The following is a 27,666-nucleotide window of genomic DNA, read 5'->3' as shown; positions in this document are numbered from 1 at the left end:
TACTCCTCTTCCAAATCACAGTCTATCCTCCTTATCCTGGTCTCTTATTACTTTCGCTTTCCTTTCCTTTCTCCTCTTTCCTTTGCCCTATTTCCTTAATTGTCTGTCTTTTCACAGTTCACAACCCTCCTCTCTCTCTCTCTCTCTCTCTCTCTCTCTCTCTCTCTCTCGGATGGGGGTTGATTCTTCAATCTTTGACCAGTCAGCTGCCTGCAGACCATCATCGACATCAAGATTTGAATTATAGGTATTTTATTTCAATTTTACTTATGATTGTTTTGAAGTGCACCACATTTCTCTCTCGTGCTTAGGGCTTTGAGTGATAATAAAATCACTTCATCTGTAATCACCATCGCTATAGTTTCTGTGTTCCTGTAGTGTCTCCAAAGCCACATTTCCACTGAGTTTGAAACATTAAAGTTACTGCTGGAGATCTTGCAAACACAAAAATAGCCAACTGTGGCTGTGTTGGCACAGGTCAAAGGAAACATTGTTTTGATCTGCTCCCACAAAATGGCACTGTATGAAATTAGTGTTTGTCTATGTTTTGACTTACTTAATAGTAATTGTGTTGCTCCAGTAATTTGTGGTAAATTCAAATACCTGTTGCCATGTCAAGACAATGGATATTTGATCTCATCACATTCTTTGAGACAGCAGAGTGTGTATGTGGAATATGTGAAGTGCAAACTGCAAAAATTTCAAGTTAAAATAGGATTCCATGCAGAAAGTCCCTGCTGTTCTTAACACCAGCAGCATTGGTGTAGAAAAGAAACTGAGGTCTCTGCTGACACAGTACAGACAAAGCTTATCATGTACTCCTTGAGATAGAATTGAATGGAGGAATTGTCAGTGAATGTGGATACAGTAACTGCATATTCCCCTGCCACATTTGTTTGTAAAATTGTGGCATTACTGTAGAACAGTTGGTAGGTACTGGAAGTGAAAATGATTTGATTAAATATATTATTGTATTATAAGTATTTTCTATATAATAAAACATATACTTCAGCACTATTTACATAATTGAATTGCCTTTGCATAATTCTTCACCATTGCTTCACAAACTGCAAGAAGTATTTGAGATATAGCTGGCTTCGAGATATAGACTAAAAATGCAGTGCTTTGAAAGGAATCTCATATTTCTAAAAATAAAAGATTGACAAGAAGTCTCTGTCTTACAGTAACTGATTTTCTGAAATTTGTTTCTCTCTTCTCTTATTTATAATTTTAAAAATGGATGGTTGCATCCTAGTGAAGTGACGAAATGCAGCGCTTCTTCTGATTTCATCTTGCATAGCATGTCACTGCTGCCATGTAGTATGTTTTTGTTTGATATGGCAACCATACCTTTGTGTTCTTCTACTTTTATTGTTGAGTGTTATTCATGCAGGACCACAATTAATTAATTCATCCTTTCCACTGGACTTAGTGTAATACACTATGTGAAGACAAAACATGAAAATTTTGTTGCATCTTCAATGTTGCAGACAGTGTGAATGCACATACATAACTGTTTATTTCTAGCCTAGATTGGGACATGTACAATGAACATAGGTTGCAAACATGTTGTGGACTTGTTTGGAAACAGTGCTGCAAACAGAAACACATTTTTAAAATGAGCGTAAACACAAGATAACTTACTTGCAATATGTGTCTGTCACTTGGCAGTAGACACTCATTTTTTGGCTGCTAATAGCTATTTTTATTGTGTCCTATTATAGTTGTTGACTTGCTATACTGTAAAGTGATATTGTTTTTGGTTTTTCTCCATAATTACAAGTGAATGCTGGGACAGTTTATGACACCACATCATGGCTACCTACCATCACTTTTCTCTGCCCATTGTTAATAATTTGAAGTTAACACCAACATCTTAGACTGCTATGGCTTCCCGTTATTATTGCTGTTATTATTATTAGTAGTAGTAGTAGCGGTGTGGTTTTTGTTATTCAGTGTATTGAAGTATTATTCAGTTAACGTAGTAACTTCTTGCATGATCATATGGTGATACTAGTGATCATAAGGAATAAAATAAAATAACAGGGCTTTAGATTTGCCTTATTTGACATTAAGAGGAAGCCAATATAAAGTCCCTCCTCCTGAGATTGCTGCACAAACAATGCAATCACATTTTATCAGCAGGTTCCTATTACAGTGTTATGTGTGTCTTATAAATACAATTTGTGCCTTGATCTTACATCCTTTTATTAGTAAAAAATCACAAAACAGAGATGCTGGCCCATTTGAATTAAGAATCTGCGCCATTGTGAACAGGCTCATATAATATATATTTTTGAGTGGTAAAAAGTATTTGTTATTAATTGGGTTTTGCTTGCTGGCCTCAGTTAAATACAAAATAAATGTGATTAACTAAAAAATTAAATTCCAGCCAATTTTTGGTTCCTTTTCCTTTAAAAAGCATAGTGATGCTATTCCTTCACATTGAGTAGTATCAAGATATTAAATGGGAAATAAGTAAAGTACTTTGCAAACTACTGTGTGCAATTAAAATCATAAAAAATATGATTACCAAGATTATCTTCATGTGTCTCAGTGGCATGCACAGACAATTCTGACCAGCTCCAGCTGCTTTGACAAGCAGTTCAATGTCTTACCAGATGTGGCTAATGCACTACACGAACTATGGGCAGACCGAGGAGTGCGATTGGCCGTGGCACGTGGATATGAGTATGAGCTTAATGACTCTGCCTTATAGTAAGTACTGGTAACTTATTATCTATGTATCTAATATCATCGTTTTTTCCAGCCCCTGATGCATCTGCTTGAAAAATGATCCCCTCCATCTTTTCATGTCTTCCCACTAATGTAATAATAATATTTATTAAAATTAAATAATTTCATAAATTTTTAATATAGTACAATTCCAGGTCACAATTCAGGTTATTCTTATGAATTTGTTGAGTAATAGTACTAAATACCAATGGCCTTGTCACAGTGGTAACACCAGTTCCCATCAGATCACTGAAGTTAAGTATGTCAGGCTTGGCTAGCAGTTGGATGGGTCACTGTCTGGCTCTACCAAGTGCTGTTGGAAAACAGGGTGCATTCAGCCATTGTGAGGCCAATTGAGGAGCTACTTGGTTGAGAAGTAGCGGCTCCAGTCATGAAAACTGACAACAGCTGGGAGAGCAATGTGCTGACCACATGTCCCTCCATACACACATCCAGTAACGCCTCTCCGATGAGGATGATGCGGCAGTCTTTTGGTGCCATTGAGCTTTCAGAGGCCTGCTCACATAGAGTTTAGTAACAGTATTAAGTATATGTATGTAGGCTTCCACAGGAAAGGTCAATTTAGGCTGTGTCATTGGCTTAATGCCCAAAATGATTTCATTCAAACAATATTGAAGTTAAGAATTTACAAAATAGAGTTTTCAAGAGTACATAATGCAAATAAAACAGTTCTGAAGGTTCAATACATTTTATGTTTATTCCTATGCAAGAACTATGTTAAACTTTATAGCTTTCTAATCACATTAAATTTGATGCAGATTGTGTAATGCTGTAAAACTAAAATTCTTGCAGAAAGAAAGTACTTGTTTTGCATTAATTTTTATTTATTTTGTGTAAAGACACTGACCTCTTCTGTCAAATAAAACAGTGGAAAATTGTGGACTGAAAAACACAGTATGAATTAGGAGAGACTGCTATTTCTACCATAGAGAAGGTGTTGTGCAGCTGCAGATGGAGGCATTTCACATTTAAAAGTAATTTAATTATCAGACAAAATCCATGACAGATTTATAAAGAAAGTGCATACATTCACATGTACAACAACTCACACACATGGCTAATATTGTCTCCGGACACTGAGGCCCAACAGCAGCGAGTAGCGATCTCAGCTGGTACAGGTAGTGAGGGTATGGAAATGGAGTGGAGGAGTGGGGATAGCGGAGTAGGGGTGGTGAAAACTGCTGTAGTGTTGCTTATGAAAGTGTGCAGGGATGTAGTAGGGACATGATCATGATGGTGAGCTGTTAAATGCAGTATTGGGGTGGTTCTGCACAGGAGGGTGGAGGGGGGGGGGGGGGGGGGGCTCGGCAGCAGAGAAAGTGAAACAACTATACAGGTGCACTTGGGGGGGGGGGGGGGGGATAAAGGGCATGTTTGAGACTGGAGAGGTAGCGGAGAACTGTGTAGAAGCAAGTGGATGATAGGGACCAGTAGATGTTGAAGCCAAGGGGGTTATGAGAATGAAGGATATGTTGTAGGGAGACCTCTTACCTGCACAATTCAGAAAATCAGGTTTTGATGGGAAGAACTCGGATAGCATGGACTCTGAAGCAGTAACTGAAGTCAAGCACAATGTGTTGGGCATTATTAGTGGCAACTGGGTGGTCTATCTATCTCTTGGCCACAATTTGGTGGTGGGCATTCATGAAGACAGCCAGCTTGTTAGTGGTCATGCCCAAGTAGAATGTCTCACAGTGGTTGCAGCTAAGATGGTAGACCACATATGACCCTGCCTTTGATGGGATGGGAAATGGACACCTGCATTTGATGGCTTAGAAAAAGCCTGTGACAGGAGTAGATTAAGCGATAGGGGGGGGATATATGGACAGATCTTGCATCCTGGGTCTTTAACAGAGATTAGAACAATGAGGCAAGGGACTGGGAGCAGTGATGGAAGGGATGGACAAGGTTATTACAGCTAAATATCTGTTTTATGGAGGTAGGTACATAATTCTGATTTCAGAGCATGACAAGAGTTAGCCAAAACCCTAGTGGCGAATGCTATTCAGTTGCTCTAGTCCTGGTTTTCTGGGTTGTACTGACAAGGGAAGGGTCTGATTTTGATCAAGTCTTGCAAAGATGAAAGAGTTACGTGTTTCAGCTCTTTGCTAGACTCCCCTAATTGTTGAAAAAACCAAAGTCAAAGTTGATGACAGAAAATCGTATTTTAAATTCTATACATTGAAAGATAATCTAAAAACAAACATTTTTGTTATAATATGGGGACCAAAGTTAATAAGTTCAAGTTATTAACAGTTTTGTGTTTTCAAGCTGTAGCTGTGGTACTCGTCATTATAGGTGTCCAGCAAAGGAAGGTCAGCGGTCAAGGCAATTAAGACTACCAAACTGCTGGCCATGTTTGATTTTTCATCATGTAATTTTTTCAGTGTATCTTAAAATATTCTGATAAACAGTGTACATTTCTTTGCATTGATGAAGTAAAAACTTCGGAGGTGTGATTAATTATCAGATACATATATATTATACTGTATTGACAGTTATTTGCGTCGTGATACATGACACACTAGATAGGACTTCCATAGTTGATGACACTCAACCAACCTACACTGTGAAAGTGATAGCACCAAAATGTACCTCTCTTTGTCAGCTGTGTAACATTTACTTTTTTTGACAGGTAAAGAATTTCGTTGCACAACTTCAAAATCACGTGACATCGCAGAACAGAGAGTTACAAGATAGGGTGGATGCTACTGTTATTCGTACATTGATCCGTAACCAGTTGTCCACACCAGTCTTTAAGGATATGCTTTTATACACTGGGCATGCAGACGAATTAATATCTCATAGATCTGTTTTTATCATTGTGAATGAGATATGTTTTCTCCGCAAACAATGTAGCGGAAAACATGTCAATGAAATGAGATTTTACTTGTGTGTTTTGCATGGTGCAGGAAATAATTTATGTTTTACCTGTTTCTATGGTAAGTTTCACCCCAAAGATTATGAAAATGCTCACAAATAGATGATTATTTAGGATTATGGTATAATATACTGTAGGTGTATTTTTGTACTGTGTGTTATAACCTTTAATCCTAATAAATTGCGTGGATATACAACGTAGAGCAATAGCGAGTTACATGCATCCAACTCCGAATCTGTCACTCCACTGCCGTGCCGTGACATGCGGCCGGCGCCGTTCATAGCCAGGTGGCGCTCCCGCGCTCGGCCGAGCTGCAGAGCGCCTCTATTGCCATGTTCGCGTACTGACGTAGCGGCACTTTTAAATCTCGTGGCACTGTCACAACCCTTTTCCCCCTTGAAAAAAAAAAAAAGAAAAGAAAAACACTCACTTCCTTGGAGACACGGACAGTGCGGAGACATCCATGGCCTCTTGGGAGGCCCTGAGAAGATCCCACGGAGAAACATGAGAGTATGGTCGAAAATGTCCAGGACGGAAGCTTGCGCGTGGAACGCGCCTCCTGGACAAGATGATGGGGGAAAACTCCGGAGCAGCATCCATAGATGTCGTGGACCTGGGGGTGTGCCCCAGCGAGATGGGTCCCGGAGAAGGCGGCGCCGCGACTGGGGCTGATTCCGGCGTACTCGGAAGCAGTAGCGACGTCGGCTGCAGCAACACGCCCGGAAGATCAGCAGCATCGACAGGACTGGCTTCTCGGGCTGGTGGAGACGAAAGAAGGGGCGGTGGCACCGGCATGGCCACCACTCGTGGGTGCATCTGGTTGTAATGGCGAACAACCAGGCCGTCGTCCGTACGTATTTCACAAAGCCGGCGGCCGCGAAGAGCCTGGACCACCCCTGGAATCCATTTAGGGCGAGATCCATACCCCCGTGCCCACACGTCAGCGCCCACCGGGTATTTTCCCGCACTAGGGGACACAGTAAAGGCCTGACAGGGTGAATCAGGTGCAGTAGAGTGCGCGGTTGGCGGCCATGCAAGAGTTCAGCAGGGCTGCGATTACCCAGAGGCGTGAAGCGATAAGAACTCAGAAATTGCAACAGAGCATCATCTGTGGAAAAATCACTAAGGAAGTTTTTCATCTGGCTGTTGAAAGTGCGGATAAGGCGCTCGACCTCCCCATTTGATTGCGGATGGAAGGGCGGTGCTGTAACATGATGAATCTCTTGTCCAGTACAAAAATCACGGAAAGCCTGTGAAGAGAACTGAGGGCCATTGTCCGTGACAATCGTGGATGGAAGACCTAGCGCAAAGATTTTGGACAAAGCCAGCGTTGTCGCCGCAGTGGTGGGCGACGGACATCGAACAACAAACGGAAACTTCGAGAAGGAGTCAATCAACAGTAGCCAATAAGTGCCGAGGAAGGGGCCGGCAAAGTCAGCGTGCACCCGTTCCCACGCCTGCGCCGGATCAGGCCACAGAGAGGGCATAGTACGAGGTGCAGCCAGTTGTTGAGCACACTGACCACATGCAGCGACCATGTGGGCGATGTCCGAATCAATACCGGGCCAATAAACGTGCCTGCGGGCCAGGGACTTAGTCCGAGAAATCCCCCAATGGCCTTCATGCAATAGTTTGAGAACATCTTTGCGAAGAGAGGCTGGCACCACGACCCGTGGAGATGCGCCATCCGTGGCCAGAAGAACAACACCCTCACGAACAGACAGACGAAGGCGCAATGCATGGTAGTTGCGAAGGGGATCCGATGCCCGGGCCTTGGTCCTGTCCGGCCAACCCCGTTGAACAAAACCGATCACCTGATGCAGGACCGGGTCCCACGCAGTAGCTGACACGACCTGCGAACCTGTAAGTGGAAAACCCTCAACCGCGCGACGTTCTTCCTCATCAATGTGGAAACAGAGGAGTTCATCTCGATCAAAAACCGGGTTGGGGCCCATCGGCAAACGCGACAACGTGTCAGCGTTGGCGTGTTGGGCCGTGGGGCGATAGTGAATCTCATAGTGAAAACGAGACAAGTATAGGGCCCAATGTTGCAGGCGGTGAGCTGCCTTGTCTGGAAGCGACGCCGAGGGGCTGAACAGAGAGACCAGCAGCTTGTGGTCGGTGATGAGGTGAAACTTAGAACCATACAAAAAAACACTGAACTTTTTTAGAGCATGAATGATAGCGAGCGCCTCCTTTTCGATTTGAGAGTAACGCCATTGGGCATCGTTGAAGGTCTTGGAAGCGTAGGCGATGGGTCGTTCCGACCCATCCTCATATCGATGGGCGAGAACAGTCCCTAGGCCATACTGTGACGCGTCAGTCACCAGAACCAAGTGCTGACCCGGACGGAATGTGGCAAGACAAGGCGCCGACTGCAAATGAGCCTTCAGGCGGACAAAAGCCTGCTCACACTCCTCGGACCAGCAGAAAGGAACGTTTTTGCGTAACAGCTGATGCAGAGGATGAGCCACCACCGCCGCGGAGGGAATGAATTTGTGATAATGAGCAATCTTGCCTAGAAACGCCTGAAGTTCTTTGACCGTAGACGGCCGGGGTAGAGCGGTAATGGCCGCAACGTGCTGTCGTAGAGGACGTATACCCTCACAGGACAAGTGGAAACCAAGATAAACAATGGAGGGTTGGAAGAACTGTGACTTGTCCAGATTGCACTTCAACCCAGCCGAATGCAGAACCCGAAACAGCGAACGCAAATTGCGAAGGTGCTCCTCAGTGGAGACCCCCGTGACAACAATGTCATCCAGGTAGTTGATGCAGCCGGGAACGGAAGCCGTGAGCTGTTCCAAAAACCGCTGAAAAATGGCCGGCGCGCAAGCGACGCCAAATGGTAACCGCTGGTACTGATACAACCCACAAGGAGTGTTGATGACGAGAAATGCCTTGGAAGAAGCATCCAACGGCAACTGATGGTACGCCTCCGATAAGTCAAGTTTGCAAAAGAACTGGCCCCCAGCGAGCTTGGTAAATAACTCCTCAGGACGGGGAAGAGGATAAGTGTCAATGAGGCTCTGAGCGTTGACAGTGGCTTTAAAATCACCACACAATCGCAGACTCCCGTTTGGTTTAGAAACCACCACGATTGGCGATGCCCATTCGCTGGAGGTAACAGGAAGGAGAATCCCTGAAGCTGTTAACCTGTCTATCTCAGCCTTGACAGGTGCACACAACGCCATCGGAATAGGGCGTGCCCGGAAAAACTTAGGGCGAGCCGTTGGCTTAAGAGTAATGTGGGCTTCAAATTCCTTGGCACGACCCAGACCAGCAGAGAACACGGACGAGAATTCAGAACACAATCCATCCAGCTGTTGATACGGAATATCCTCAGATATGAGGTGCACATCATCATCAATGGATGTCAGTACATCATAATGTATACTTACTTACTTGATTCTTAATCATCACTCCGGATGTTTTACTTCAAAAACAGGCAAAAAAAGTATTCTGATTATCAGAAATTAAAAAATAAAACTTAAAAAAATCAAGGGAAAGAAATGCCATGATCAGGAATGAAAAATGGATTACCACTTTGGTACTCTAATGCCTTGACCACTCGGCCATCGACCTTGCTCTGCTGGACACAGAATAGCGAATACCTAAGCTACAGTATAAAAACACAAAAAATGTTAATAACTTGAACTTTATTAACTTTGGACTCCATATAAAAATTGTTTGTTTTTAGACGACCTTCAGATGTATAGCTTTGAAAATATGATTTTTTGTCATTAACTTTGACCTTGAGTCAGAGAGTCTGGGAAAAAGCCATGACAGTTGTCTCTCTATTTGCAGTACAGAATGTCCTGCAAAACTTGATCAAAATCAGTGACCCACAGGTTGGACTCTCCCCTTGTGAGACACCAGGGGGCATTCCTAAGTGACCAGTCAGTGAGTATGAGGGGATGGTTGGTGACTCCGGAAAGGCACAGGAGATCTTGTTTTGCACAAGGTGTGGATAGTAATGTTGCTCTGTGAAGGCTTCAGTTAGGCTCTTAACATGTTTGTAGAGCGACTGCTTGTCACTGCAGATGTGGCAATCAAGGCTGACTAAATATACAGGAACTTCTTGGTGTAATGGTTGGCAGTTCCCAAAATACTGATATTGTTGGTGGTTGTTATGTTCGATGTGGATGGAGGCACTGACGGACCCATCCATGAGGTGGAGGCCGGCACCAGGGAATGTGGCTTGTTTGGCTGAGCAGGTTCAGGTGAAGCAAATGGAGGAGAAGGTGTTGAGGTTCTGTAGGAATGTTGATAGGGCATCCTCACCCTTTGTCCAGATCATAAAGATGTCATCACTGTCTCTGAGCCAGATGAGGGTATTGGGATTCTTCTAGAAGGCCGATGGATTGTTTGGTGTATTTGCCTGTGCCTGCATTGCAGATTTGTTTGTAGGTAACGCCTTCAAAGAAGAATTAGTTATGAGTGAAGATATAGTATTGTATGCGCAAAGTTGACACTCAACTCGGTGGCTGATGGGAGCGACACCAAAGGCATTTCCCATTTACAGCCACTCCCATAAGCCAGGGCGCCGAGTGTCAACTTTGTTTGCCTGTTAATAGGTCATGGTGGAGGAGGTAGGAGTCAGTTGGGCATTAGGAAAGGTAGTGCTCAGTAGTGGCAAGGCCATGGGCATGGGGTAGACAGGGTTGACATCAACAGTGATGAGCAGGGCACTAGGTGATAAAGGAGCAGAAACTGCAGAAAGTCAGCAAGGGAAATGGTTAGTGTATTATATATATAAGGGTAAGTAATGGGTAATAAGCTGAAAATGGTGGTCCTTAAGGACAGAGATTCTGTGAGGGCACAGTATCCACCCATAATGTGATGTCCTAATTGGTTAGTCTGAATCTCTACCCTTATGGACCAACGCCTTCAGCTTATTATCTTTCTATCAGGGTGCAGTATCCAGTTACAATGTGGGTCCTGGGTCATTGCTTCTAAATATAATACATGGTTGTTATTGTATTTATTAGATATTGGTTGATGTTGCAGGCAGCATCATTTGTCCTTGTTACAGTAACCACACTCTCATAATTACTGATTTTGGAGATGTTTTTGTTAATTTTTGAAAACTATTTTGGATTGGTTTGACACAAACTAATGTAAACACTTCACGAGTACATCTTCATGTAGAAAACTTAGGTTTTTGATCTTGGCTTCACCCAGGAAGATTAACTTTTTGGTACATGAATTTGGTTACCCATAACATTCTTCCCTTTATTTTGTGATACAGCAAGCAATAAATTTATGTTTGTGGACTTTGGTTTTATTATTTTGTGACATACATTAGTTTTACCAGACAACAGATGAAATATTTCTTCTTTACCATTTAAATTGCTGGTTATACACACATTATTGCAGGACACCTTATTATAACTACTCCAATGAGGAGCATTGTGTAAGATTACACATTTCTTGTTGTCACAGTTCCTTACAACGTATTTCACACAAAAGTAGTATGTAGATTGTGTACTGACATTTTCTGAGACAGAGTGTTTGTCCTTCACTTCTTTGCATTTCTTCAGGTGTGCTTTATGTTCAATGTGTATGTCCATAAAATTTCTTATTGTGTTTCTGGAACACACATTACATACAAACTGCTCATCTAATAACAGAATCAGGAGATCTTCATTATGAAAACTCATATTTGGTGGCATCTTACACACAATCAGTGATTTACCTTTCTTTTAATTCCATTTTTCTTGTTTCTAGGTAACAATTATCAATGAAAATATGGCGTTTAATCACTGTTGTATTTCTCTCACACACATATTTATCACTATAACAGCATAGTGTGCCTTGGTTTGCTAGCAGACACCATAAAAATACCAAATGCTGTATTTTGGGAATACTGTAACAAATGTGGATCAAATCACGTGATGCTACTTGCAAAGGAATGACATAAGACAGAGTGGAGGTATTGTTTACTTCTGGGGAAGAAATGCATAATAGTAGCATTAATACAACGTAAAGATATGTGTTTTAAAAAGTGATTTATTGGGGGGTGGGAGGGGGGGGGAATACATATGAGAGAGAGAGAGAGAGAGAGAGAGAGAGAGAGAGATTAATTGACTGTCGGTTCTAAGTAGTTGTGGCATTTATTTCATTATTAACAGCAGACCTATTTATTTTCTGTATGGCTGCGAAAGCAACTTCAAATTGTATCCAAGTAACATATGGCTAATAGTAGAGCTATAAGCTATACATCAGTCAACTCATCTATTTAGATGCAGTTCATTATTGCCTGTAACATTAAATAATTGCTCCTTATTAAAACACTGTCCTTATTTATTTATTTTCCAATTAATTGACCCTCACAGTAACATTCCCAACAAGAGTAGAAGGACACAGTGTAACAGCAATTGATAATGTCTCTCATGAAATAGTTTCCCATACCATGATGATCAAATGGTAGCAGTAACATCTCCATGTCAATTAGGTTTAACTAAGAAAGGAAAATGACAAAGAATTCTAAATCCGAACTCAGTTACATTGTTCACATAAAATTTACAGGATCAAAAATGTGGGAATTTTACAACGAACACACGATAAATGAGAAATTTAATTCTTTCCTAAACATATATTTACATTATAAATGCAGTTTTCCTGTAGAACAGATGAGGGGAATTTACAGGGGAAGCCGAGGAAAAGGTTGGCTGGCAACTGACGTCTAAACATTTTGTGCTGGAAAGAGAGTGCTTTATTTAATGCAAAGGAGTTGTTCTGATCAATGCACCATAAACTGTAGTGCAATGTTCCTCAGTGTTCCATCAAAAAGACAAAAACCATGGACTGTGCACAAAAAATTCCAAGAACAAGACAAGGACAATTTGGTGCTTTATTAAGATGAAATGAATAAACTCCTGGATGGCAGTAGCAGCAAGGTAGATAATACAAAATTAAAATTAATGGCTGCTAAATTCAAAGAATTTTTCCTGACAGTAGCTGAAAACACAGGGACAAAAAATCATTTGTGAAAAGTAGATCCAATAAACTTACTTTGTCAGACAATACGTACTCCACCATCCTCATCAACTTCTTCGATTCATCTATTAGAGAGATCACAAAAATCATGAGGTCACTAAAAAGCAGTAACTCTTCTAGCTCTGTTGGTATCTCAGCTGGAGTACTAAAATCTTTTGCTGACTTGGTAGCAGCCACTCTCGAGCTACCCATGTCATCAATCACAGAGTCAAGAAGTATATGCTAAAAAAGTTAAGCATACATTGATGACACTAATGTAAGAAAGTTGAGAGAAGCAACTTGTATCTAATTATAGACCAATGTCACTCCTTCCTGTGTTCTCAATATGTTTGAGAAAGTGGCTTACAACAATTTTATTGAGAATAACCTTTCAACAACAGCTCAGTTTGACTTCCATAGAGGCTTCCCTACTGAGAAGGCAATATATGAGTTCAAATACTAACAAAGAGATAGAGGGGCTGGCCAGTACTTACCTCAGCTCAGTACAGCCGATAGATACACATAAAACAGAACTGAAAATTTACGTTCCTAGCTTTCGGAACTTTGTTCCTTCATCAGGGAGGAGAGAGGGGAAGAAAGGGAAGAAGGGAAAGTGGATTCAGTTACTCACAACCCAGGTTATGAAGCAACAGGGAAAGGTAAACAGGGAGGGTGGCAAGGATGGAGGCATGGTTGTCAGAGGGAAGCCAAAGATATTCTACTGTAAGTACTGTGCCAGCTTCAACCAAAGAGGATGCATACAGAAGTAAAGAGGTATATAGTATAAAGATAAACACAACTACGTAGGATGAAAAGATGCGTGAATGGCTAAAGAGGAAAGGGAAAGAGGAGAAGACTGAAGAGTGAATGGGAGTGAGGTTGTTTAACGTAGGTTCAGTCCAGGGGGATGGCGGGATGAAAGGATGTGTTGGAGTGCAAGTTCCCATCTCCGCAGTTCAGAGGGACTGGTGTTGGGTGGGAGAAGCCAAATGGCACATACGGTGTAGCAGGTTCCTAGGTCCCTAGAATTATGCTGGAGGGCATGCTCCGCTACTGGGTATTGGGCATCTCCTAGGCGGACAGTTCGTCTGTGTCCGTTCATGCGCTCAGCCAGTTTGGTTGTTGTCATGCCGATGTAAAAGGCTGTGCAGTGCAGGCATGTCAGTTGATAAATGACATGTGTAGTTTCACACGTAGCCCTGCCTTGAATTGTGTATGTTTTACCAGTAGCGGGGCTGGAGTAGGTGGTTGTGGGCGGATGCATGGGGCAGGTTTTGCAGCGGGGTCGGTTACAGGGGTAGGAACCGCTGGGTAGAGAAGGTAGTCTGGGAATATTGTAGGGTTTAACAAGGATGTTACGGAGGTTAGGGGGGCGACGAAAGGCAACTCTGGGTGGTGTGGGGAGAATTTTGTCAAGGGATGATCTCATTTCAGGGCTTGACTTGAGAAAGTCATATCCCTGGCGGAGTAATTTGTTGATGTTTTCGAGGCCAGGATAATATTGGGTGACAAGGGGGATACTTCTGTGTGGTCGGGGGGTAGGAACATTGTTGTTGGATGGGGAGGAATGTATTGCTCGGGAAATCTGTTTGTGGACAAGGTCTGCAGGATAGTTGCGGGAGAGGAAAGCACTGGTCAGGTTATTGGTGTAGTTGTTGAGGGATTCGTCACTGGAGCAGATACGTTTGCCACGAATACCTAGGCTGTAGGGAAGGGAGCGTTTGATGTGGAAAGGATGGCAGCTATCAAAGTGAAGGTACTGTTGTTTGTTTGTGGGTTTGATATGGACATAGGTGTGGATGTGAGCTTCAACAAGATGAAGGTCAACATCTAGGAAGGTGGCTTGGGTTTTGGAGAAGGACCAGGTGAACTTCAGATTCGAAAAGGAGTTGAGGTTATGGAGGAAATTAAGGAGTGTTTCTTCACCATGAGTCCAGGCCACAAAGATGTCATCTATAAACCTATACCAGGCCAGGGGAAGCAGCTGTTGGGTCTTCAGGAAAGCCTCCTCCATGCGGCCCATGAAGAGGTTGGCATAGGAGGGAGCCATCCTGGTTCCCATGGCCGTTCCCCTGATTTGTTTGTAGGTCTGGCCTTCAAAAGTGAAGTAATTATGGGTGAGGATGAAGTTGGTAAGTGTGATAAGGAACGAGGTTTTTGGAAGATCTTCGGGTGGGCGTTGGGAGAGGTAGTGCTCAAGGGCAGAGAGACCATGGGTATGTGGGATGTTTGTGTAAAGGGATGTAGCATCTATGGTGACAAGAAAGGTTTCAGGTGGGAGAGGAGTGGGAATGGATTTGAGGCGTTCTAGGAAGTGGTTTGTGTCTTTGATGTAGGATGGGAGTCTGCGGGTGATAGGTTGTAGGTGCTGGTCTACCAGAGCTGAGATACGTTCGGTTGGGGATTTGAAGCCTGCTACAATGGGACGGCCAGGATGGTTCTCTTTGTGGATTTTGGGTAATAGGTAGAAGGTAGGGGTACGTGGCTCAGGTGGAGTGAGTAAGTCTATGGAAGCCGTTGTGAGGCCTTGTGAGGGACCTTGGATTTTTAGGATTTTTTGCAGCTCAGTCTGGATGGAGGGAATGGGATCCTGGGTAACAGCTTTGTAGGTTGAGGTGTCAGAGAGTTGCCGCAGTCCTTCTGCCACATACTCCACACGGTCAAGTACGACAGTTGTGGAGCCTTTATCCGCCGGGAGGATGACAATAGAGTGGTCTATTTTCAGCTCTTTAATGGCATGGGATTCAGCTGGGGTGATGTTGGGGGTTGTCGGGATGTTCTTCAAGAAGGACTGGGAGGCAACACTGGATGTGAGGAATTCCTGAAATGCCTGCGAGGGATGGTTTTGGGGGAGGGGAGGAGGATCCCTTTGAGAAGGCAGTCGGAACTGTTCTAGACAGGGTTCAACACTGGGTCTAGTACTTGGGGGGGGCTGTGTTTGGGTAGTGAAGTGATATTTCCAGTTGATGTTCCGGGTGAATGAGAGGAGATCTTTAACCAGGGCAGTGTGATTGAATTTAGGTGTGGGGCTAAAGGTTAAGCCTTTTGATAGAACAGATGTCTCTGGAGGAGAGAGGGATCTGGATGAGAGGTTTAGGACTGAATTGGGACTGGTGATATGTGGCATTTGACTGTGGTTATAGTTGAGATTTGGTCTGTGTGGGGTATGTGCTGGGATGGGGAGATTGAGTAGGGTGGCTAGGCTAGGTTTGTTGGCTATGAGGGGGGTTTGTTGAAGGTTCTGTTGTGGTTGGTGTTTGTGAGGGATAGGGAGAGGGACCCCACTTCTTAGGTGTTGCACTAGCACTGTGGATAGTTTTTTCAGGTGTTGTGTGGCATGGAACTCAAGTTTGCAGCTGGCTTCTAGGATGATGTTCCTCAGTGTAGCCAAACTGCAATCCCACATACTTTTCCTCCAGTCCTGCTTAACCTTTGGAATTACCCCTAAAGGGCTTACCTTAAAAGTTCCCATCTCTGGGTGCAATTCCTCCTTCCACCAGTCTCTCCTGGAATTCCAGAACCTTCAATCCTTAGCCCTTACCCAACTTGTCCTGAATCTCTACACTACTTCATGTAACCACCACTCCCAACAGCTCCTATCTCTCTTCAAAGTCCTCCACCTCTCAAACCCTTGCTTGGAGAACACACTGAGGAACATCATCCTAGAAGCCAGCTGCAAACTTGAGTTCCATGCCACACAACACCTGAAAAAACTATCCACAGTGCTAGTGCAACACCTAAGAAGTGGGGTCCCTCTCCCTATCCCTCACAAACACCAACCACAACAGAACCTTCAACAAACCCCCCTCATAGCCAACAAACCTAGCCTAGCCACCCTACTCAATCTCCCCATCCCAGCACATACCCCACACAGACCAAATCTCAACTATAACCACAGTCAAATGCCACATATCACCAGTCCCAATTCAGTTCTAAACCTCTCATCCAGATCCCTCTCTCCTCCAGAGACATCTGTTCTATCAAAAGGCTTAACCTTTAGCCCCACACCTAAATTCAATCACACTGCCCTGGTTAAAGATCTCCTCTCATTCACCCGGAACATCAACTGGAAATATCACTTCACTACCCAAACACAGCCCCCCCCAAGTACTAGACCCAGTGTTGAACCCTGTCTAGAACAGTTCCGACTGCCTTCTCAAAGGGATCCTCCTCCCCTCCCCCAAAACCATCCCTTGCAGGCATTTCAGGAATTCCTCACATCCAGTGTTGCCTCCCAGTCCTTCTTGAAGAACATCCCGACAACCCCCAACATCACCCCAGCTGAATCCCGTGCCATTAAAGAGCTGAAAATAGACCACTCTATTGTCATCCTACCGGCGGATAAAGGCTCCACAACTGTCGTACTTGACCGTGTGGAGTATGTGGCAGAAGGACTGCGGCAACTCTCTGACACCTCAACCTACAAAGCTGTTACCCAGGATCCCATTCCCTCCATCCAGACTGAGCTGCAAAAAATCCTAAAAATCCAAGGTCCCTCACAAGGCCTCACAACGGCTTCCATAGACTTACTCACTCCACCTGAGCCACGTACCCCTACCTTCTACCTATTACCCAAAATCCACAAAGAGAACCATCCTGGCCATCCCATTGTAGCAGGCTTCAAATCCCCAACCGAACGTATCTCAGCTCTGGTAGACCAGCACCTACAACCTATCACCCGCAGACTCCCATCCTACATCAAAGACACAAACCACTTCCTAGAACGCCTCAAATCCATTCCCACTCCTCTCCCACCTGAAACCTTTCTTGTCACCATAGATGCTACATCCCTTTACACAAACATCCCACATACCCATGGTCTCTCTGCCCTTGAGCACTACCTCTCCCAACGCCCACCCGAAGATCTTCCAAAAACCTCGTTCCTTATCACACTTACCAACTTCATCCTCACCCATAATTACTTCACTTTTGAAGGCCAGACCTACAAACAAATCAGGGGAACGGCCATGGGAACCAGGATGGCTCCCTCCTATGCCAACCTCTTCATGGGCCGCATGGAGGAGGCTTTCCTGAAGACCCAACAGCTGCTTCCCCTGGCCTGGTATAGGTTTATAGATGACATCTTTGTGGTCTGGACTCATGGTGAAGAAACACTCCTTAATTTCCTCCATAACCTCAACTCCTTTTCGAATCTGAAGTTCACCTGGTCCTTCTCCAAAACCCAAGCCACCTTCCTAGATGTTGACCTTCATCTTGTTGAAGCTCACATCCACACCTATGTCCATATCAAACCCACAAACAAACAACAGTACCTTCACTTTGATAGCTGCCATCCTTTCCACATCAAACGCTCCCTTCCCTACAGCCTAGGCATTCGTGGCAAACGTATCTGCTCCAGTGACGAATCCCTCAACAACTACACCAATAACCTGACCAGTGCTTTCCTCTCCCGCAACTATCCTGCAGACCTTGTCCACAAACAGATTTCCCGAGCAATACATTCCTCCCCATCCAACAACAATGTTCCTACCCCCCGACCACACAGAAGTATCCCCCTTGTCACCCAATATTATCCTGGCCTCGAAAACATCAACAAATTACTCCGCCAGGGATATGACTTTCTCAAGTCAAGCCCTGAAATGAGATCATCCCTTGACAAAATTCTCCCCACACCACCCAGAGTTGCCTTTCGTCACCCCCCTAACCTCCGTAACATCCTTGTTAAACCCTACAATATTCCCAGACTACCTTCTCTACCCAGCGGTTCCTACCCCTGTAACCGACCCCGCTGCAAAACCTGCCCCATGCATCCGCCCACAACCACCTACTCCAGCCCCACTACTGGTAAAACATACACAATTCAAGGCAGGGCTACGTGTGAAACTACACATGTCATTTATCAACTGACATGCCTGCACTGCACAGCCTTTTACATCGGCATGACAACAACCAAACTGGCTGAGCGCATGAACGGACACAGACGAACTGTCCGCCTAGGAGATGCCCAATACCCAGTAGCGGAGCATGCCCTCCAGCATAATTCTAGGGACCTAGGAACCTGCTACACCGTATGTGCCATTTGGCTTCTCCCACCCAACACCAGTCCCTCTGAACTGCGGAGATGGGAACTTGCACTCCAACACATCCTTTCATCCCGCCATCCCCCTGGACTGAACCTACGTTAAACAACCTCACTCCCATTCACTCTTCAGTCTTCTCCTCTTTCCCTTTCCTCTTTAGCCATTCACGCATCTTTTCATCCTACGTAGTTGTGTTTATCTTTATACTATATACCTCTTTACTTCTGTATGCATCCTCTTTGGTTGAAGCTGGCACAGTACTTACAGTAGAATATCTTTGGCTTCCCTCTGACAACCATGCCTCCATCCTTGCCACCCTCCCTGTTTACCTTTCCCTGTTGCTTCATAACCTGGGTTGTGAGTAACTGAATCCACTTTCCCTTCTTCCCTTTCTTCCCCTCTCTCCTCCCTGATGAAGGAACAAAGTTCCGAAAGCTAGGAACGTAAATTTTCAGTTCTGTTTTATGTGTATCTATCGGCTGTACTGAGCTGAGGTAAGTACTGGCCAGCCCCTCTATCTCTTTGTTAGTATTTGTTTCACATCTTATATGAGATTTTCCATTAATCATTTAGATCACCTATATGGTCCACATCCTTCATTGTTTTGTCCCTTTTGTTAGCTATCACTTACGTCTGTCATCTTAACACTTTCTCTTCTTCAGTGTTTTATATATACATAAATAAATATTTTCGTCACCAACTGTGCTAGTTTCATCTTCCTCCTATTATCTTGTTCCGTTTATAGTCCTCTTCTCTTTTTTATTTATTGATTTATTTATTCAACATTCCATAGTTTTAACGTTCGTTATTCGCTGTTTCCCAGCCAACAATCACTGCCAACAATCTCTTCCACACCTACCAATATCATCCATTTCCGTCGATTTCTTGTTGCTGGCGATACTTTTGTGCCATTGGCTATCTTTCTCTGCCACAAGAAAAAATTTTGGGACATTTCTGCCCCACCCGCGATCTTTTTTGCGGCACGCGCGATCTTTTTTGCGGCTCGCGCGATCGCTTTTGCGGCTCTCGCGATCGCTTTTGCGGCACGCGCGATCTTTTTTCGCCACTCGCTCTCTCTGTTTTTGAGCTACGTGTGTTCTTTTTCCCCTGATCTGGACATACTTGCTTGGTCTGGTCAACTTTTTCCGTATTTTTCTTATTTACTGGTCTTCCTTTGGTATTGAACATTACCCACACAATTTCTTTCCTTCTCGTCCTTCCCTCCGTGTTTTACTCCTTCTTATGATTACTATCTCAACTTTAGTTATTTAATTTCCCTACCCACCAGTTACCCACTATGTACCCTAATCCTATACCACATTATTTACATTCATTCCGGAAACATGCATTCACTGTAGCCAAACTGCAATCCCACATACTTTTCCTCCAGTCCTGCTTAACCTTTGGAATTACCCCTAAAGGGCTTACCTTAAAAGTTCCCATCTCTGGGTGCAATTCCTCCTTCCACCAGTCTCTCCTGGAATTCCAGAACCTTCAATCCTTAGCCCTTACCCAACTTGTCCTGAATCTCTACACTACTTCATGTAACCACCACTCCCAACAGCTCCTATCTCTCTTCAAAGTCCTCCACCTCTCAAACCCTTGCTTGGAGAACACACTGAGGAACATCATCCTAGAAGCCAGCTGCAAACTTGAGTTCCATGCCACACAACACCTGAAAAAACTATCCACAGTGCTAGTGCAACACCTAAGAAGTGGGGTCCCTCTCCCTATCCCTCACAAACACCAACCACAACAGAACCTTCAACAAACCCCCCTCATAGCCAACAAACCTAGCCTAGCCACCCTACTCAATCTCCCCATCCCAGCACATACCCCACACAGACCAAATCTCAACTATAACCACAGTCAAATGCCACATATCACCAGTCCCAATTCAGTCCTAAACCTCTCATCCAGATCCCTCTCTCCTCCAGAGACATCTGTTCTATCAAAAGGCTTAACCTTTAGCCCCACACCTAAATTCAATCACACTGCCCTGGTTAAAGATCTCCTCTCATTCACCCGGAACATCAACTGGAAATATCACTTCACTACCCAAACACAGCCCCCCCCCCCAAGTACTAGACCCAGTGTTGAACCCTGTCTAGAACAGTTCCGACTGCCTTCTCAAAGGGATCCTCCTCCCCTCCCCCAAAACCATCCCTTGCAGGCATTTCAGGAATTCCTCACATCCAGTGTTGCCTCCCAGTCCTTCTTGAAGAACATCCCGACAACCCCCAACATCACCCCAGCTGAATCCCATGCCATTAAAGAGCTGAAAATAGACCACTCTATTGTCATCCTCCCGGCGGATAAAGGCTCCACAACTGTCGTACTTGACCGTGTGGAGTATGTGGCAGAAGGACTGCGGCAACTCTCTGACACCTCAACCTACAAAGCTGTTACCCAGGATCCCATTCCCTCCATCCAGACTGAGCTGCAAAAAATCCTAAAAATCCAAGGTCCCTCACAAGGCCTCACAACGGCTTCCATAGACTTACTCACTCCACCTGAGCCACGTACCCCTACCTTCTACCTATTACCCAAAATCCACAAAGAGAACCATCCTGGCCGTCCCATTGTAGCAGGCTTCAAATCCCCAACCGAACATATCTCAGCTCTGGTAGACCAGCACCTACAACCTATCACCCGCAGACTCCCATCCTACATCAAAGACACAAACCACTTCCTAGAACGCCTCAAATCCATTCCCACTCCTCTCCCACCTGAAACCTTTCTTGTCACCATAGATGCTACATCCCTTTACACAAACATCCCACATACCCATGGTCTCTCTGCCCTTGAGCACTACCTCTCCCAACGCCCACCCGAAGATCTTCCAAAAACCTCGTTCCTTATCACACTTACCAACTTCATCCTCACCCATAATTACTTCACTTTTGAAGGCCAGACCTACAAACAAATCAGGGGAACGGCCATGGGAACCAGGATGGCTCCCTCCTATGCCAACCTCTTCATGGGCCGCATGGAGGAGGCTTTCCTGAAGACCCAACAGCTGCTTCCCCTGGCCTGGTATAGGTTTATAGATGACATCTTTGTGGTCTGGACTCATGGTGAAGAAACACTCCTTAATTTCCTCCATAACCTCAACTCCTTTTCGAATCTGAAGTTCACCTGGTCCTTCTCCAAAACCCAAGCCACCTTCCTAGATGTTGACCTTCATCTTGTTGAAGCTCACATCCACACCTATGTCCATATCAAACCCACAAACAAACAACAGTACCTTCACTTTGATAGCTGCCATCCTTTCCACATTAAACGCTCCCTTCCCTACAGCCTAGGTATTCGTGGCAAACGTATCTGCTCCAGTGACGAATCCCTCAACAACTACACCAATAACCTGACCAGTGCTTTCCTCTCCCGCAACTATCCTGCAGACCTTGTCCACAAACAGATTTCCCGAGCAATACATTCCTCCCCATCCAACAACAATGTTCCTACCCCCAGACCACACAGAAGTATCCCCCTTGTCACCCAATATTATCCTGGCCTCGAAAACATCAACAAATTACTCCGCCAGGGATATGACTTTCTCAAGTCAAGCCCTGAAATGAGATCATCCCTTGACAAAATTCTCCCCACACCACCCAGAGTTGCCTTTCGTCGCCCCCCTAACCTCCGTAACATCCTTGTTAAACCCTGCAATATTCCCAGACTACCTTCTCTACCCAGCGGTTCCTACCCTTGTAACCGACCCCGCTGCAAAACCTGCCCCATGCATCCGCCCACAACCACCTACTCCAGCCCCGCTACTGGTAAAACATACACAATTCAAGGCAGGGCTATGTGTGAAACTACACATGTCATTTATCAACTGACATGCCTGCACTGCACAGCCTTTTACATCGGCATGACAACAACCAAACTGGCTGAGCGCATGAACGGACACAGACGAACTGTCCGCCTAGGAGATGCCCAATACCCAGTAGCGGAGCATGCCCTCCAGCATAATTCTAGGGACCTAGGAACCTGCTACACCGTATGTGCCATTTGGCTTCTCCCACCCAACACCAGTCCCTCTGAACTGCGGAGATGGGAACTTGCACTCCAACACATCCTTTCATCCCGCCATCCCCCTGGACTGAACCTACGTTAAACAACCTCACTCCCATTCACTCTTCAGTCTTCTCCTCTTTCCCTTTCCTCTTTAGCCATTCACGCATCTTTTCATCCTACGTAGTTGTGTTTATCTTTATACTATATACCTCTTTACTTCTGTATGCATCCTCTTTGGTTGAAGCTGGCACAGTACTTACAATAGAATATCTTTGGCTTCCCTCTGACAACCATGCCTCCATCCTTGCCACCCTCCCTGTTTACCTTTCCCTGTTGCTTCATAACCTGGGTTGTGAGTAACTGAATCCACTTTCCCTTCTTCCCTTTCTTCCCCTCTCTCCTCCCTGATGAAGGAACAAAGTTCTGAAAGCTAGGAACGTAAATTTTCAGTTCTGTTTTATGTGTATCTATCGGCTGTACTGAGCTGAGGTAAGTACTGGCCAGCCCCTCTATCTCTTTGTTAGTATTTGTTTCACATCTTATATGAGATTTTCCATTAATCAATATATGAGTTCACAAATTCAATTCTGCTATAACTAAACAACAAAAATTTCCCTGTTAGCATTTTCTGTGATCTGTCCAAAGCCGGTGGCATTAATGGTTTTCCCCTTCTTGGGTGGAGTTATATTTTTACAACAGAAAACAAAGGATCATATTAGTTAACGATACAGTATGAATATGATCAAATTCAGAGTGGAGAAATTTTAAGTATGGTGTGCTGCAAGGTTTGCTTGGACTGTTCCTGTTATTGGTCTACTTCAGAGGCTGTGAAACTTTTCCTCTGATGGAAAAACTTCAGAATCCTGGTACTTTGATTGAACACCTTGTTTATTTTGAAAGTTAATTTTTAAAAAAAAAATGAGGAAAAACTTGTTTTATTTAGTGATTTCTTCCATTTTAAATCATAACTAGTAACATATAAATCATAATAAATTTAAAAAATAATACAAAAGACAAAGAACAGTATATCATTAATAGTTTTTTGTAAAGATAATGTAATTGAATAGATAAAAATCTACTCACCAAGCAGTGGCAGGAGAACACACATATAAAAAGCATTAAAGTCTGCAAGCTTTCAGAGTCTGTGTCTTCTTCTTCTGGCAGAATGATTGATGGGGAAGAAAGAAGGGTGAACAGAAAGGAACGATCAGGTTTAGGAAAAGTTGGGAAAAGTCACCCAGAACCCCAGGTCAGAGGAGACTTACCAGACAGGATAAGAAGGAAAGTCTAATTATTGGGGACTGTGCCGGATGAGATTCAAAAACCTAAGAGCTTAAAGGCAGAAGATGGGCACGTCCTGTGAAACACTATTGTTACATGGAACACAGTTTGGGAAACCTTGGTCTACATAAGTGACTTACTGAGGACATTAGAGGATTTTCAGAAACTGTAATGTTTGCCGATGGAACAAGTATATTAATAAAAAGTCTGAGCACATCCACACCAGACACAACCAGGATAATGATAGAACAATCTTACAACTGGTTTATAGCTGGCCCTTTAACGCTTACTCTTGCAGAAACTCGGCTTATGCAATTGCAGACAAATAGAAATGACTTAGAGGTACCAGAAGTAGAGATCAATGAGCACATACTGGATGAGGCTCCATGTTTGAAGTTCCTGGGTATCCAGATGGATACTGAAGTGAGGTGGTTCCAGCATGTGGATAAGTTAACCAAAAAGCTCTGTTCTGGCTGCTGTGCACACTCTGGGTTGACCCTCAGGCAAGATTGCTAACATAATCTGCATACTTTCACTCAGTTCTGGCCTATGGAATAATTTTCTGGGGCATTGTAGCTAAGGTGAAAAAAGTTGTTATTGTAGAGAAACATGCATTAAGAATATTGTCTGAAGTTGATAATCAAATAACCAAACATCTCTTCAGAGACCTAGGGATTCTTACACTTGTATGCCAATACATACACCCCCTAAGGTGTTTGTGCTTAATAATAGGTGTGAATTTAGGACAACTACACATCCCCCTCTATGATTAAGAATGGAGTTATATCATGGGGCAAAAGTGTATAATCAGTTGCAAATAGACATCAGGGAGGAAATTTAAAATCCACAAATATTTAAAAATAAAATAAAATAATATGTCATTAGCTGCTCCATCTTCAATATAACTGAGTATTTGAACTCAGGAATATAAATTCTGCCTAGCTCTAATATTTGTTCCAGGTACCGGTAGATCTTAATATTTTCAGCATATAGACAGCTAACGTTGGTCTGTGTAAAGTTAAAATATTTTGAAGTAGTAGCTGTGTTTCTGATCCTAACATACATATACACTCTAGAAGTAATCACCATTTATCAGTTTGAGTAGATTAGCATCAGTCGTAATTTGTTGTTTTTATACTTTACAGAAGTGGCCAGCCATGGTTGCTTTTACTTGTTAATATATAGCTTGACTTGTTCTCCATCCCTGATAGCTCTATTTCATGATGGTATTGAGAGGATACACTTGCTTCCTAGACTGTTCACTTGACCTCCTATTTCCAGCTGGACTGACACAACATATTTTGGTTCGTGTGCAATGGCTGCCAACATGGTTTCAATTCTGGATGTTGTTTGAAACTCTTTTTAAGTCCAGTTACTAAGAAGGATATCACAGTGGTTACTTTGCGTGCCTTACTTGTGTAGTCCTTTTGTCCTCAGTGTGATTCACATTTTAGAAGACTTACACACATTCACAATTCATCTAATATTAATTTAAAAATAAACAAATCACCTTTTGTTGCTAGTATTACAAAATATCCTTGAGTTTGAACTAGTTCATAAGCCAATGTAATTGAAAAGAATAATTTCTGGTAGATGGTTATCAACAGGACTAATCCTTTTCAGGCAAGAAATAATATGTCAGAAAAAATGTGAAACAATGCATTGTTATTTTAGAATGCAATTTTTGGTGAATAGAAGTGTATGTTGTTGTTAAGCTACACATTTCATTGTAAGGGAAAGTTTATCATCACTTCCATAACACTGGTTCACAGCACCCTCCAAGGCACACCTCCAGCATAGCTTGTAGAGTGAGTGGATGTAGGCTGTTTTGCTGGAAATTAGTTCACACAGTCTCCTCGAACTTGGCCTAACTGCTCCCTAAACTGAACCATTATAAGCCATAAATGTGTTTGTCATCTGTTGCAAACAATACTGCAGTAGTATAGTGTTTCAGTATTATTTTGTGTCTCATTTTCTATTTGATGTTGATGTTTTTTTGAAAATTGTTTCTTTGAATTTCTTAAGTAGGTTTTTGTGAGGTGTTCGTATAGTTTGAAAATAGAAGAAAAGTAATCACAACAACAGAAAAATGTAGGTACTCAATAGTAATTACCGAAAAGTAGTGACCATTTTTTCTGCTGTTGGAAACTGTTTGTTCTATATTTTCTGTCATTCTATTACCATGGATTCATTTTCATTTTTTCATGTCAGCAAGGTTTTGCTGTAAATTTTATTTCAGTGGCCATATTTTTGTTTTAGTTTATTTGAAAACATGGATCGAATCTGTGATGAAAAATATGTGCCAACACCAACAGATGTCTTACGGGCAAGGGTTCGCACAAATGGCATCATTGAAACACACTTCAAAATCAATGATGTTATTGTCAGGTATGCCTGTAGATGCAAATATCAGGTACCAACTTTGATATTATGTATAAATGTAACATTCACTAGTGTTCTTTCTTAACTCTTTGCAGCATGTTTGATGTTGGGGGGCAGCGATCTCAGAGAAGAAAATGGATCTATTGTTTTGACAATGTCAGGGCTGTGATGTTCGTGGTTTCACTCAGTGGTTATGATATGACATTACTGGTGAGTTGCTTTAAAATTCAGTTCAGAGATTTGAAAAATAAATTTGTAATAATTTATGTTTTCCTTATATATGGTATATGTTTTCAAAATTTGGTATCATAGGAAAGGTTCTAGAGTATTGCTTAAGCGTGTGAGACCCATATCAAATAGGACTAACAGGGGATATTGAACATACACAGAGATGGACATCACAAATGGTTACAGGTTTGTGTAATCTGTGGGAGAGAGTCACAGAGATACTGAAGGAACTGAACTGGAACACTCTTGAAGACAAATGTAAAATATCCTTAAATGATTACTCTAGGAATATACTAAAGTTCCCTATGTATCACTCACATAGGAATCATGAGGATAAGATTACAATAATTAATGCATGCTCAGAGGCATTCAATCAATCATTCTTCCCATGCTCCATATGGGAACGGAACAGGAAAAAACCCTAAGAAATGGCACAATGCGACATTTCCACTACCATGCACCTCATGGTGGTTTGCTGAGTATAGGTGTAGATGTAAATGTAGATGTCCAATGGAAAAATAAAAAAAAAAAAAACCTTTATCTAAGTAAAAATTAAGAACATTTGAAACTTTCTGATGGATTAAAACTATGTACCAGACTGGAGCTTGAAACCGGGACCTTTGTCTTTCGCAGGCTAGTGCTCTACCAATTGAGCTTCCCTAGCATGACTCACAGCCCGGCATCACAGCTTTACTTCGTCAGTACCTACCCTCCTAGCTTCCACACTTCACAGAAGTTTTTCTGTGGAAATAAAGCTTTGAGGCTGGATCATAAGTTGTGCTTTGGTAGCTCGGTCTGTAGAGCACTTGCCTGTGGAAGGCAAAGGTCCCAGATTTGAGTCCCAGTCTGCCACGCAGTTTTAATCTGCCAAGAAGTTACACACCAATGCACACATTGCTGCAGAGTGAAAAATTCGTTCGAATAAAAATTTGTTACAAGTGTGATTCAGTGTCAGAAATGAGGAAGTCAACATCAGTGTTACAGTTTTAAACATGGCTGTCATTCAGCAGTCATATACTAGTTTCAACATAGTATTATACAGCCAACCAGTTGCACATAACTGGTAGTTACATTGACCTGGGTTTCGACGCCTAC

At 43.2% G+C, this 27,666-nt stretch overlaps 1 protein-coding gene across 1 annotated transcript in view; it reads left to right on the top strand.

Moving 5' to 3' along the window:
- LOC124777563 (guanine nucleotide-binding protein G(o) subunit alpha-like) overlaps positions 1-27,666 on the top strand; it is a 94,892-nt gene that overhangs the window by 21,284 nt on the left and 45,942 nt on the right. The window contains exons 3-5 of the mRNA XM_047253019.1: positions 2,558-2,718; positions 26,221-26,349; positions 26,439-26,553. Coding sequence (XP_047108975.1) covers positions 2,558-2,718; positions 26,221-26,349; positions 26,439-26,553 — 405 coding nt within the window. The remainder of the gene's footprint in view (positions 1-2,557; positions 2,719-26,220; positions 26,350-26,438; positions 26,554-27,666) is intronic.

This window comes from Schistocerca piceifrons, chromosome 2, assembly GCF_021461385.2.
Source record: "Schistocerca piceifrons isolate TAMUIC-IGC-003096 chromosome 2, iqSchPice1.1, whole genome shotgun sequence".
In the NCBI taxonomy this organism is placed as follows: Eukaryota; Metazoa; Arthropoda; class Insecta; order Orthoptera; family Acrididae; genus Schistocerca; species Schistocerca piceifrons.
This window is presented reverse-complemented; position numbering and strand designations above follow the sequence as displayed.